This window comes from Saimiri boliviensis, chromosome 16 (genome assembly GCF_048565385.1).
Source record: "Saimiri boliviensis isolate mSaiBol1 chromosome 16, mSaiBol1.pri, whole genome shotgun sequence".
NCBI classification, from domain to species: Eukaryota; Metazoa; Chordata; class Mammalia; order Primates; family Cebidae; genus Saimiri; species Saimiri boliviensis.
Window position 1 is genome coordinate 82,417,485 of NC_133464.1, and position 15,661 is coordinate 82,433,145.

General features: G+C 39.0%; 1 protein-coding gene across 4 annotated transcripts in view; it reads right to left on the minus strand.

Annotated features, from left to right (window-relative positions):
* Positions 1–15,369, minus strand: part of CDK8 (cyclin dependent kinase 8) — a 140,450-nt gene extending 125,081 nt beyond the window's left edge. For 2 of the 4 annotated variants that reach the window (XM_039473339.2, XM_010333855.3), the window contains exon 1: positions 14,704–15,369. Coding sequence is in view for 3 of the 4 variants with exons in the window: in XM_010333855.3 (XP_010332157.1) it covers positions 14,704–14,831 (128 nt within the window). In the remaining variant the exon portion in view is untranslated. Of the gene's footprint in view, positions 1–14,424; positions 14,650–14,703 lie in introns of those variants that run through there. The other 2 variants (XM_003919732.3, XM_074387918.1) reach the window with 2 other exon arrangements.
* Positions 15,370–15,661: the final 292 nt, after the last annotated feature.

The following is a 15,661-nucleotide window of genomic DNA, read 5'->3' on the forward strand; positions in this document are numbered from 1 at the left end:
TTACTATTATTTCTCCATGAAGACAACTGGGATTTAATTTTTCTGCTTTGTACGCTACAACTAAATCAAAATTACTTTTTAAACACTTAACTATCAATTTCTTCTGCTCTAAAAAAAAACTAAATAAATAAGAATAAATAACTAATAGCAATTGTTATCTTACATTCCAAAACTTTTCAAGGAGATAGTACAGAATTTCACTAAGAAAAAAAAATCTAATTGCACTACATTCTGATTTGAAAACCTTGCCTATAAAACAAGACAATACTGACTTTCAGCTCCAGGATATCTGGTTTAAATTCTCAAGAAAAGCTGGACTCATTTGTACTAAAATAGACTTTTAGATAAAAAGATAAAATGTATGTGTACTTCAGCTTCCTATCTATAAGGAGTACTTTCCAAAGTCTGTTAACCAGTCATTGCATCTATGAAGAATTATGTTTAGCTGTATTTAAAACTTTAAAAGCTTCTTCAGAATTAACAAAATATTTCAGAGCTGTCTTACAATCACCTGGCAGCTTATCTAATATGAATGATTACCTCTGTAACACATGAAAAGTCAAGCAATTCTACTGGTAGCAAAAAGGGCTCCAGCCTCTCATTCTATAGAGGCAAGCCTGTAAGTGAAAACAACGGAGAAAAGCAACAATAAACAATGTCAAAGCCAAAATCAGTATGAAACAGAAAAAGCAAGTCAATAAGTGGGGAGAATGGAAAAAAATCAGGAGTAGGAATGTCAGTGCTGGGCAGGTAATGAGAGGATGACCAAGGCCAACCCACCAGAAATGGAAAGAGAGATGATCTAAGCAAGAGTAAGACTACTACAGGTCAGTGCTAAATAAACTGGACAGAGACAGAATACATTAAGGCCATCAATCATTTGTCACAAATTCTATCAACATTATCAAGTTGGATAAGAGAAATCTGATGAAAGTAAACATAAAATAAGATGTAAAAATAATGAAATAACTGTAATAATGAAATAATGTAATTAATGAAATAATGAAATAACTGTAATTTTAAATACCTATATGGCTCTCAATTTTTTTTAATCCCCACCAGTAATCTAAAACACATAAGATTAGTCAGGTGTGGTGGCACAGTCCTATAGTCTGTGCCTGTAGTCCTAGCTATTCAGGAGACTGAAGCAAGAGGAACACTTGAACTTAGAAATTCTAGACCAGCTTGGGCAACATGGCAAAACCACGTCTCTCCAAAAAATATAATAATTAGCCAGACGTGTTGACACACACCTGCAATCCCAGCTACTGAGGAGGCTGAGGCGGGAGGATGGGTTAAGCCCAAGAGTTCAAGGCTGCAGTAAGCCATGATTGCACCACTGTACTCCAGCCTGGATGACAGAACAGAACTTGTCTCAAAATAAAATAAAATACACTGGACTGTGTATGTGTGTGTTGGGGGCGGCGGTGGGGGTGGGGTGGGGAGCAAAGCAAAACTTCCAAAAAAAAAAAAAACTAAACAATTCTGACTTTACAATGTACTTAACCACATGATTCAACATGTCATTACTATCTTCACTTCCATTTCTTCTTTCCAAAAAGTTTTGTTTTTGGAGTTTTGATGTGAGTGTAATTGGTGCAACATTTTTAGAGGACAAAGATTAGACCTCAAAAGAGTCTGGCCCAGGCCTGGGAAGAGATACTCCTAGGAAACTGACCTGCTTGCAGTGATGTGCTGGGGTTACTACCAGTTACTTTTCCTTGGCATGGTGATCACAGTTTCTAGAACCACTGAAGGAAGCCAGGAAGGATAAAACTAAAACTCCCTGTGGATCTAGCAAAGGGAACTATTTCTCTTGCTTCACGGAAACCTCACTTCCTGCCAGGCTATCATCCACAGCAAATGTCTCCATGGAGAACTTTGGAAGCCTGGGAAATTCTCCCTGCATCTGACAGCATGTGGTGTACAAAGACACATGCAAAGGGCATTTATTGCAGTTCTGTTTCAATAATGTAAAAAAATGAAAACAACGTAAATGTCCTTGCATTGGACCAGTATATTATAAACATAAAACAGAACAATAAGCTAATAAAATGAATTGAGTTACAGGTGCTGATACAGATCTCCAAAACATACGAGCTAAAAAAGGCAAAGTACAGAATTATACATATTTTATTGCCCCACAGGCATGTATTATCTGCTAAAAAAGAATAAAGTACTGGGTCCAGTGCAGTCACTCATGCCTGTAATCCCAGCACTTTAGGAGGCAAAGGTGGGCAGATTACCTGATGTCAGGAGTTCGAGTCTAACCTGACCAATATGATGAAACCCTGTCTCTATTAAAAAAATAAAAATTAGCCAGGTGTGGTGGGATGTGCCTGTAATCCCAGCTACTCAGGAGGCTGAGACAGGAGAACTGCTTGAACCCAGGAGGCAGAGGTTGCAGTCAGCCAAAAGCAAGCCATAGCACCCCAGCCTAGGCAACAGAGCAAAACTGTCTCCAAAAAAAATTTTTAAAGAATAAAGTAAATTTTAAAGTCTACGCATACATATATTTGCTTCTATATGCAGCTACACAAGGAGCCACTGGTAATAATCATCCCTAAAAAGTGGAAGCCGAATCTGAGGCAAAAGGAGGACTTAAGATTTTCTTGGATATCCTTATGTATAATTTGAATGTTTTATCATGAGATTTTATTAATTTTCCCACCTAATTTTACAATAAAATACAGTTGTTGAAAGTATATGACCTTTGACCTGAAATTCTACTTCAAGGACTTCCTACCACATGGGAGAACTGTAGGCATATTTACTGATTTCTAACTGTAATGGCTGTAATTTAGAGATTACCTCAATATCCTTAGAAAACTGGTTAACTGCATATTTATTAATATATGCATACGTATCATGTGATTCTCTGCAATAATTAAAAATGGTGATTTAGAGCTACATTTACTGACATAGAAAGATGCATAGTATTTTTGAATGAAAAAATATAAGACCATAGATTTTATTAATGTATACACATATTTATAGTCATCCGGAAAGATAAGGAAAATATTGTCTCCTAATTGTAGAGTTAGGGTTTTAATTTAAGAATACATTTCTGGACTATTTGAATTCATTACAATGAATAGTCATTATTTTTATAATGAGAAAAAGAAAAAGCTATTTTCTTTTTTTTTAAATAATAATTATCTTGAATAGTATGCGGTAAAAAATAAATAAATGGCATCTACAGGTTTAGCTTCAGTAGCACAGCCAGGAGAGAATCAGAAATGGCAGTGAAGCTTTTCATTGCTTTGCTCTGAATGGTAAGGCTAACCATCACAGTACCAAAAATGCTGGATAAAACCTACAAAGTGTGTTAGGACTTAAGCTTTGGTGTCCAAAAATCTTTAGCTGAAGTTTTATTTCATTTAAAGTATTTTATTTAACCAGACACTTCATTATCTCCCTTGCCCTCTGAGCCACAGGTGACACTTCCTATCTCTGACTCCTAGAAAGACCTCTTCCTGGCTGTTTTTCTACCTACAAGCTCCTAGTATTTCTCCAAGCTGTCCTACACAGCCAGTAAGCTGCACACTCCACAGTTCCTGTTCATACAGTATGGCAACCTTGGGTTTTCTCCTCCTTTCTAGACTCAATTCTTGGCCTCCTGGTAGACCTCTCTTTCTTCACACTCTGTACAAGTCCCTTTTCTTGTATACACTCTCCCTAGGCAATTTCACGACCACTCAAAGCTCCTACTTTAAGTACTTTAAGTACGTAGTCTAACTCTATCTAGACTCATCTCTTGAACACTACATTTACGTATCTGCCTAATGGACATTTCTTCTCAGATGTTTAACAGTTACCTAAAATTCAATATATCATAGCTCAATCATCATCTTCCACCTGAAGCTTGTTCCTCTTTCTCTTTTGCCTATGGGAATGGCAATATCCAGCTGCCCAAGCCAGAAACCTGGGCATCATCCTTGGTTGTCACTCATTCATCTCTCATATCCAGTAAATCAACAAGTCCTATCAATTCTCCCTCCTCATCCCCTCTCTCACTTCTCTAATTCAAGTCACTAGCATCTCTCACCTGGATTACTATTACATTCTCCTAACCACGGCTTCCTATTGCCATTCTGATTGTGTTACCAAGCAATCTTTTTTAATGAGAAATCTGAACTTATTACTATCTGCTTAAAACCCTATGCACAGTTCCCACTGCCTTCGGAAGAAAGTACACAGTCCACGACGTGATTTACAACAATCTGCTTACATCCCCAATTTGATTATTTATACCTCTCCCTCCACCCCTCCAAGATCTGGCACCAAAATTCTTTCAATTGTCTCACCATATATACCATCTTTCCTTTATATCTTTGGGCATGCTACTCAGTGGCAGCTCTAAAGAATAGCTTCCCCACGCAACACACAAGCTCCCAAAATTACCTCAAATACACAATTTAAGTTACAACTTGCTTACTACATATTACTGCACTCCCTCTTCAACTAGACAGCAGCTTCTTCCTCATAAAGTAATTCTGGAGTCACAAGTGCTACCTCTCTCACCTGCACTGTAACTCCTCAAACCCCCACTAACTCTTATTTATTGCCCATTCACAATTTCTAATTATCTTTCCAGTCACAAGTGAAATATACTTGAGCCCCCCTAGGGCAGATTAGGTACTTCCATGGCAACCTACAATTTTCCCTACTGCAGCCCTTATCCTACTATATTATAATTGTTTACTTGCCTGTGCCCCTCAAACGTCTGTAAGTTCCCTAAGGAGTTATTAAACCATGGGCTGCTCACTGCTGAATCACCTAAATCTGGCACAGAACCCTGGCATAGTTGGTGGGAATGTAAACTAGTACAGCCACTATAGAAAACAGTATGGAGATTTCTCAAAAAACTAAAAACAGAATTATCATTCAATCCAGCAATCAAAGAGATACTGGGTAGCTCCACCCAAAGGAAAAGAAATTAGTATATCAAAGGGATACCTGCACTCGCATATTCATGGGAACACTACTTACAATAGCAAAGGTATAGCATCAAAGTGTCCACCAGCAGATGAATGGATAAAGAAAAGGTGACATATATTCACAATGGAATACTATTCATCCACAAAAAAGAAGGAAATCATGTCATTTGCAGCAACATGAATGGAACTTGAGGTCATCGTGTTAAGTGAAATAAGTCAGGCACAAAAAGACAAATATCGTACATTCTTATTCATACATGGGAGCTAAAATAAGTGAACACATGGATGTAGAGAGTGAAAAACAGATAAAGGAGACTCAGATGGGTCAGTGGGGATGGAGGAGAGGATGAGAAGTCAGTTAAACAGTGCAGACATATAGTAAGATAATAGAAATAAATTCAATGTTGATAGCAGAGTAGGAGTACTATACTTAACAAAAATGCACTGCAGTCTGGTGATAGACTTCCTAAATACCCGGACTTGACCACTATGTGTTATATACATGTAACAAAATTTCCTGTGTGCCCCATAAATTTGTACAAATAAGAACCTACCACAAAAGAGACATTTATTAAACATTTACCAAATAAATTATAAGCACACAAACTTACAAAAAAGTACTGCCACTACTGGGAGGGCTGGCATGCTAGTCCCACCCACTTGAGAGGCTAAGGTGGGAAGATCATTTGAGCCCAGGAATTCAAGGCTGAAGTGAGCCATGATCACACCAGGGCACTCCAGCCTGGGGACAGAGTGAGACCCTGTCTCAATAAAAATTAATTAATTAATTTTAAGGAAAAAAAAAAACGGCAGCTAAAGGGAAACCATAATAAAATGCCAAATATTTAAATAATTTAATTTTACGTTTTAAAAAACCATCAACATTAAGTCAGCATTAAAAAACAAATTCCAAGTATGTCTTGTTTCGTGTTTGACATTTTCTTGGAAATCAGGTATAAACTTAATTTTTGCAAACTAAGTCACATGATAAAGCACTGGGAGACTCATTTACTTAAAGGAAGACTTTCATAAAGTGAAGAAAACTCCAAATTTATCCCATATGAACTTAAATTTTCACATGACTTATAGGTTTTCCTTAAAACAGAAGCCTTATAAAAAATAATTTTTGCCCGGCGCAGTGGCTGATACCTGTAATCCCAGCACTTTGAGAGGTTGAGGAGGGTGGATCACCTAAGGTCAGGAGTTTGAGGTCAAGATGACCAACATGGTGAAACCCCATGTCTATAAAAGTACAAAATTAGCCGGGTATGGTGGTGCATGCCTGTAATCTCAGCTACTCAGGAGGCTGAGGCAGGAGAATGGCTTAAACCTAGGAGGCAGAGGTTGCAAAAAGCCAAGATTGCACCATTGCACCCCAGCCTGGGCAACAAGAGTGAAACTCCAGCTCAAAAAAATATATATGAATGCCTACTCCCTCTTTCCCCAAAAATATGACTTGTTTAATATAAACCACATTAGCACTACTTGACAAGTTTTCTTTTTATTCAGTCCATTTAATTCTCTAGACAACCTACAAACTCAAACGTCTAGAAACACCCAAAGTAGGCCCTTAATCATGATGTAAAAATTCCTCTCTGAAGGATATTTGTTAGAATTCATGGACTATAATAAAGTTATAAACCTTAAAGAGCTTGTCTAGTGAGATGAGTAACTGAGTTACCTTGAATAGAAGTTAAATAATTTTTTACTCACATAACAAAAGGTAAATTTCAAATAAAACAATCATGCTATATCAACCAATGATTTTAAGCAAAATTAAATGCCAACAGTGATTCAGAAACTAATTATGTTTTCCTTAATTTTAGAAATACAGATTTGATCAGATTTAAAAGGATTCATTTTCAAGGTGTATTTCAAAAAAATATTATTTCCAGTGACTCAATTTTCAAATACCTTGGCCTTCCACCATTTGGATTCAGCCAATTAACAAGCTTGCTATTGCCTTTGAATTTTGGTACTGTTGTTCAGTGCTGTTTTGGGTAACAATAAGCCCATCAAATTTTGCTTCTCCTGGTATTTTCACAGGTATTGCTTTTCTACTCTCCCATAATATGCCTCAAGTTTTTCATATTAGGAAGTTTAAAAAAAAGATTTTCAAATATGAATTTCAGATACACACACATACAAAACTACTGAATACCTGTCAAAATTTGGCAATATGCCAGGAGCTGAGGAGAACACCATCACTGCCCTAGAGGAAATCTATAATTTTAACCCATAAACATTCACCAGAAAGACCCAAAGGACATATAAACATTAACCACATATACACTGAAGTAGTTACATAACATATCAATGAAGAACTAACTATGTTTTGCAGGGTTGACAGGTAAACTGGGAATTATTGAAAGCTGTATGTTAAGTAGTCAGGATTTCGGCGGCTGTTAGTACATTTCAACTGACGGGAAAAAATTTTCCAGCACAAGGTGCTGCCTAAGAAAAAGGTCAGAGTGGTCTGAGTTGATGGAGGAGGAACAGCTGTATGAATCTCTGTTTTAAAATCACTGCGATAGATTATGGTGTGAGCACTGTCCTGGAATAAAACAGACTAGTCAGGTCTCGTACGTAGACAAAGGGCAAAGAACTTTGTCCTAAACTAGAGTCAATGTAAAGTCACTCAAAATTGGTTCTCAGCTGCTCTGGATATGACCCAGATATTCCACTCCCAGGTATATACTGAAAACATATGTCCACATAACAAGTCACATATGAATGTTTATAGAAGCATTATTCATTTTAGTTAAAAGGTGGAAACAACCCAGATGTCCAACTGCTGACTGCATAAACAAAATGTGGTATATCTATACAATGCAATATGATCCAACCATAGAAAGGTATGAAGTACTGATCCATGCACTACATGGATGAACCTTGAAAACGTTACATTAAATAAAGAAACACAAACGTAAACGGCCACATGTTGAATTAGTCCATTTATATGAAATGTCCAAAACAGGCAAATCCACTGAGACAGAAAGTAGATTAGCACTTACTTGTCAATGGCTGGGGATAGAGGGGGATGGGAGGGACAGCTTAATGGGTGTGGGGTTTCTTTTTGGAGTCATGAAAATGTTCTAGGATTAGACAGTAATGGTGGATGCACAGCTTTGTCAATCTACTAAAAACCACCATATTGATCACACACTTTTAAAAGGGCAAATTTTAAGGTATGTGACTTATATCTCAATATTTAAAAAGGAGTTCTCAGCATTTTGTCTGCTGCAACACATCTGAAGAACATAACATAACTCCATCAGTAAAGGCAGCTTACCACAGCAGGGACTGGTCTGGGGACTTTTGACAATAACAGCATTAAAGAATATTCAGAATCATGATACCATTAAGTCTTTAAGTATTAAGGTCCAAACAACAGGTAAAAGCCACTTTTTAGTGACATCAAGAGCTGCCTTGGGGTGACAGAAGATCGCTAAAGATAAAATATATCACAGTAATTTCTAAGTAACATGACCAAGGCTACATAATCTGGTGTGAATGAAAGGATTCACAAAGCGTTCTGAAGGAGGAAGGGATAGTAGGAGTTTCATTTTCTAGCAGCAGCTAAGAATAGAAAAAGAGTAAAAAGACAATGAGGATTGGATCCAATAGTGAAAGGCACTACAAGAAAGATTAACACCAGCCATAGGGAATAAAATGTATTTATCAACACTGATTTGGCATATGTAGTTCCGATCTAACAAATGAATCACATTTCAAATATTTGTAAATCAGAATTAGAACACATTCGCCCAGAGAAATTGTCAAAGTAGTTAAGTTTGCAAATGGCCTACAATAATTATAATTTTTCATTCTTCCTGTTTTCCTAGCTGAAATCCAGTACCAGAAGCCCTGTCTCTACCTTTCATCTTTCCATACATCAGAGCCCTAACAAGAGAAATTCCATGACTTCCTAAACTCTAAGTAGCAAAAGAACTTCTTTCCCCCTCCAATTTGTTACCATCCATCAAGCTCAGCAGCAAAGGAAATTCTGACTCCTTACTCATGGAGGTAAGGCCACAGCAGAATCATCTGCCATCCAGAGCCACAGGCAAAATGAAGAGTTCTGCCACGGCAGTTTTACACATGAGAGAGTTTTAAATCAGAGACCCCTGGATTTCAGAGGCTGCTTGTCTTGAATGGCCAACGTTCTCCTGATTGAAAACTGACATACACACAATTATGATGTTCAGTGCAAACACTGATAAATTTATCTCTGCTGTTAAATAACGGGGACCTCGCCATGTCCAGTGGGTGCAATGGAACATTTGTAGTGCATATATATACTACCATACGTACAGCAAGAGCTCAAAAAATGCTGGCCAGGGAAAATAAGGGGAGAAGAAAGGGATGGCAAGAAAAAAATAACACCCACAGAATTTCCTGGTGTCTGCAGAAAACACAATTTTTAAAAATCCCTCTTGGTCCTATTCTTGTTGGAACATCTTTTCTGATGAGATCTTCCTTGTCTTCTATGATCCAAATCAAACACTGTAAACTTTGAGGCTTTTCCTAAAAACCTTAAGCAGCTGGGGGCTTCCTTCTCTGTGCTGCCATAATACCTTGTATTAATTATTATGGTGCTTATTAAATCGCAACAATTTATTTACATGTTTGCTTCCCCAGTAGTTATCTCCTCAAATAATGGAATATTTTATTCATCTTTGCATTTCTGATACCTTGGACAGTGCTTGGCACACAGAAGGGTCCAATACTTGTTGAATGAATGAGTAACTGACTTCTTCAAATGTTCAAAGCCACAGTAAAAGTAATAACTCACATAAACAAATCCCAAATGAATTGATTTGCCAGTGCTGCTACTAAAAAAAAAAAAAAAATGAAATCTCAAAATGGCCTAAACAGCAGATCTCATTGCACTGAGTATGTAAGGAAAGTAACTTCAACCACATGGAGTAAGAAGTACACAATAAACACAGTCATCCCTCAGTATCCCCAAGGGGCAGGTTCCAGGACCACTCCCCAAAATCCCCAGATGCTCACATTTCTAATATAAAATGGTGTCCTATCTGCCCACAACCTACGCATATCCTCCCGCACACTTTAAATCATCTCTAGACTACTTTTAACACCTAATGCAATGTAAATGCTATGTAAACAGTTGTTATACTCTTATTTTTTTAGGAACTAATGACACAGACAAAAAAATCTGTACATGTTCAGTAGAGACGCAACTATCCTTCCTCCCTATACCCTCGAAAATTTTCGATCCATAGTTGGTTGAATCTACAGATGCAGGACCTGCAGATACAGGGTACAAATTGTATTCTGCTTGTCCCCTTCTGTCACATTTTTAGAATGTTATAAGAAATACTCTTTACTGCATATATGAATATTCCAGTGATAGAAATTACATGTTGTATTTGGCATTTCTGACATTTAAAGAAACATCTGAATCAAAATGAACTTAAGATACAGGGTTCAATCATAGTCGGGGGGAGGTGCAGAAAAGGTAATGGGATGCTCCAGTGCAGACTGAATCAGAAGAGTCCTTTGCACTGCCCACCAAATGAATGGTTCAAGGGAGTGGGAACAGGCACTACCCCATAAATCCTTAACATCTTGAGGTAAATACAGAGGAATGGGAAGGTAGCATAAGACATGTTGGGTTAAGTAACTGGTAGGTCTTTGGGAGTTACCAAGCTTTTTGGCAGTTGATAAGAACCAACGTTAAAGCATGAGACTAAAAAATATGGAAATTCATCATCCTCTAAAGTAAAATGTTTTAGTGGTGGTTTGCCTGATCTTGCAAAAAATATTATACTTTATGTTCATTATTTTTACTTCCTCAAATCATAATACTAGACAAGGCTCTAAAAATTATCTGCTGAAACTCCCTTACTAAGATCTTTAAGGGCAAATGGCTTGCCCAAGGTCATACTGCCACCAGAGGCAGAGTCTGAATTCAAATTCAGTTTTCCAGTATTGCCCATCTAGAGTTCTTCCCACTAGATGAAGTGCTTCCACATGGCTTTGATTAGAGTTTAGTACTACAGATACACACATACGTAGATACACTAGTATGTTTGTTTATATACATATAGACGCACCCATATATCTACATAAACAGTGTTACAGAACTTGAAAAAACTCAGGCACTTCAGTAATATACCCAGAAAGCATACCAGTTTATCGAAACAAATTAATAGTTCTACAAGGCATTTATGTTCTCTGAGTAACCCACTAGGAATCAAACTCCACAACTATGTTTATACTTATTTAATATATTAATTATATGACGCATAATGGTTAAGAGTATGGGCGCTGGAATAAAAAACCTGCACCTAATCCTCTAATCCTAGCTGACATTTAATTAGCTGTGTACCCATGGACAAATTCTCTTAACCTTTCTAAGCCTCAGTTTCCTCACCTGGAAAACTGAAAAATAACAGAATTGACTTGATATACTTCTTGTGAGGATTAAATAGATGACAATCATAAAGTGCTCTGCCTAGGACCCAGTACTTAATTACTCAATAATTTAGCTATTATTGTCATGATCATTGCCTACTAATCTCTGGGTTCTCAGCAAATGTGCCCCAAAGAAAGCTGGCAGTATATTTCTCTCTCTCTCTCTCTCTCTCTCTCTCTCTCTCTCTCTCTCTCACACACACACACACACACACACACACACACACTCACTCCTCACTCATAATTATCAATTCTTTGGAACATAGATTATAACAGATTGAAAACCCAATTAAGAAAATTCCTTTGTTTTCGTTTTTGAAGAAAAACCACTTATCTCAAATTGATATTTTTCATTCTCCAAACATCCAGTGTATATATTGAACGTCAAGAATTTAAAAACACAGATTATTTTCTGTCTTCTAACGCTTTCCTATTCTTTAAAACAAAATGAGTTTGGTTGCCTAAACTCTGCAGAGGAGATAAAATCAACTCAGAAAAAAAATGAACCTCCCTGCTCCCCACTGAGTACCCTTTTAGTGTTCAGACACAAAGGACACTATCTCATTTATGGCAACACAAGTGAGAACAAATTAATCCCAAGATTCATTGTGTATTTCTTTAAATTCTATTATAACCTGAAATTAACACAATTATAAAAGGTCCCTTTTCCCTACTATGCAATCATGCCTCAAGTAGTCAAAGAAATGATATCTTTCAAGCTATTTTATTTCCTAAAACTTAATAATTTAAGCAGCTAACTCCTCTGATCTAAATTATTTTACCAATTCTTCATGTTCCATGCTCACTGGGCAACTAAAAGGATACAACATTTACATACATTCATTTCAATAGTCAGATAGGTCTAAACGAAGCTTAGTTGTGTTATTTCCTTTTATGGTAAATCTCAGGTTCTCTTTGAAGGTGTTACCATCTGAATTCCTAGAGAACAAATCGCAGCTACACAATATATAATGTAATTTGAAAGTAAATCAATACTAGAAACAAATTATTTGATCATCATCTTATTATAAAAGATTAAACAGCCACAAATTTTATTTTGCCAGGACTAAAATGCATTACATTACATTTCACTGACATAAGATCAAAAGAACCTCATAAATACTATGCAATATTTTACCAGAGTGAGGTTCCAAAAAAGAAGACTAACCAGAAAAAAAATCCCTGTTTGTTTCTCTCTGGAAAACAAAAACTGTTTTAAGTAATTTTAAAACTCTCTTGACGTTTGAGCCATTAAAAACAAAAAAGTTCATGACATAAAGAGAATCATTAAAGACTGATGGAAAACAAACCCCAAGGATTACAAATACTAAGTTATTTTTTCTGTCATAGTTGACTAAGATAATGCTTATACGTTATACCTTCGACTAGATTTAAATTCAAAGACATTGAAATTATTCTTTCAAATTATTCTTAGCAGCCTAAATTATAACCTGACCATAGAGATATAAAATGTGCTTACGTACCTCCTGCCAATACACAGTATCATAGTTTTTTAATAAAATGCACAAAGTTAAAACAAATATGCATATTTTATTAGCTTACATTGGTAATTTATGAAAACAGAACTGGCTTCTCTCACACAGATTAAAAATAATGTAAAGGCGCTAGAATTTTATATAACATGACAGTTTAGTCAAATGTACTGTAATGTCTAATCTCATGGGATTGGGGATTTTATTAATATGCCCAAAATTACATAATACTGGGGGAAGGGGAGATGGTTTAAATGTTTTGAAAAATATTGTATAATAAGTTAACAAACATAATTTAAAAAACGTATGTCATCACAGAGTAAAACTTCAACGATAAGTCTAATTAGACAACAGCAGAGTCAGCAGTATCTCCAGACGCTGATTTCTCCAATGTCACCAGACAATCCATTCCACTCCGCTAAAAAGTACTTTTAAATACGTGCGGCGCCCCGAGTATCAAGTTCTCATATCTAAATCCCTACCTTCTGCCGATCTGTACCACTTAACTGTTGCATAAAAGCACTACAATACACATTCCAAATTAATCAGAACTCCTATGCATTTTAAATACTTTTAGAAAGATATTTCAGTAAATCTAAGAAAAATGTTGAATAAATACCCACTTTCTTTTTCCACATCCAAAATACTGAAGTATTTATAAATATGCGCCCCCCTCCCCCACACCAGGGAACTTCAGCTTTATGAATGGTTTGGGTTTTTTTAGTGCTAATGTAGTCTGAACATACTCTCCTACCTAATTTGAAATTTTAAGTGATTAGTTGAAACATCAGATAGCATATAACTAAACTGGGATGTTCAAGTAATGCTATTTTTTATCTAATAAAATCCAAAGATTATACAATAAGCTTTGACTTTTCAATAATTTTCTATTCTGTCAAAGGCAACACAGACAACATCCATTTTACAAGAAAACCTGGAGTTAATCAAATATATTTTCCCCCCAACTAAGAATTGCCTTCTCTTTCGTCAACATTACAAGACAATCATCTACTGACAAAGAGAAAAAATGAACACTTCACTTGCCTGTTAAGAAACTAAATTGGAAGCATTACCAGTCATAGATTTAATTAAGTTGTTACTAGGGAAGAATATTTAAAGCAAAGGGATTATTTAAAGTTCACTGCCAACAGCTAAATTTGGGGAAAACAGCCTGAATGAGACGGTACCTATGTCACTTGCCTTCTTCCCCACCACCCACCCTGCACCAAACCCCCATTGTTCTATGTAAAAATTCACAGCTAATAATATCTAAATAGCAATTGCAACATTCATGCTGCGGATGATCAGTATGGGGAACTCTCTTCAGAACCACATTCACTCGCTGCCTTCCTTCCCTCAAATAAAACCCAAATTTGATTAAAAACCGATCACGAACTGGTGGGGGAAAGGATCACAGCCTTCCTTCCAAGACCGAGGGATGACACTCCAGAGGCGGGTGAGGAAATCCCCAGAAGATTACCATAATAAATCCACCAAAGGAAAAAAAAATCATTTAGCCCGCCGTTTCAGAACGAATTTTTTCATACATCAGCTTCGAAATGCTTGAAAAGTATACAGCCTGCGGTGCAGAGGCTCCTCTTCCCTCTCACCACCGAAGCACAAGACAGACGCGGCACGCAGGATTTCTTGTGGGTTCGGATCCCTCGTACACCACTTCCTCCCCAGACCTGGCTGGCGGAGCCAGATGCCGGCGTCGAGGAAGTCAGAGCCGGGCGAGCCGGCGGCCCGCTCTCCCCGCGGGCTACCTGCCCCGGCCTGCGGGAGCGCCGCCCGGCGCGGACACCGGCCCAGACACACACACTCACCCATCTTTCCTCTTGGCTTTGTAGACGTGACCGTAAGTGCCTCGGCCAACTTTGCAGCCCTCGTATTCAAACAGGTCCTCGACCCGCTCCCGCTCGCTGCTCAGCTTCACTTTAAAGTCATAGTCCATTGTCACAGCCTCCGAGGCCGGAGAGCTGGGTCGGGGGGCCGGGGGGGCAGGGGTGGGGACCGGGGAAGCACCGGCAGCCGCAGTCCCCGGGAACCCGCCCGCTCTACGCCCGCCGGCCGCAGCACCAGCCCGACTGATGCGGCAAGAGCAGGAGGAGGCCCCGCGAAAGCGCCGGGGACATCCAGGGGGACGGCGGGGCAGAGGCCGGCTGGGGGTGGAGGAACGGGGAGGATCCCCCGGCGAAGGAGAGCCGAGGGACGAGGGCTGGGGGTGGGGAGCGGTGTCTCTGCCCTTGTCCCCGCGGGCTCCCTGGGCGCCGGCTCCGCCGCTCTCTCCGGTCGTGCGTTCTGCTCCTGCTGCGGCGGGAGCGGCGGGGCGGCCAGGCGGGCTCTCGTCCTCTCACACGCGCACTCACGCCTCACGCTCTCTCACACACACACGCTCACACTCACTCACTCACTCACTCTCCCATACACTCAAACAGAAAGGCAGCGCCGCACAACAGCCGGTACCTCCTCAAAGAGAGGAGGAGGGAGGGCACTCGCGGAACACGGCCGCGGCTGTCGCAAAAACGTCGCGAAGCCTCGGGCAGCCTCCGGGCCACTCTCCAGCCCGCTCCCGCGGTGGCTCGCCACCCCTGTAGGCGCCGGCACCCTGAGGACCTTGCGGAGGAAGCGGGGGAGCCACTGCCCAAAGCTGCCACCAAACGCACCACGTGGGACCAGCCCCAGCAGTGGCCGGGCCCCAGACTACAATACCCAGAATCCACATGCCGCTGCCGCTGCTGCTCCTGCTACAACTCCGCCCCACACGGTGGGAATATGGGAGCG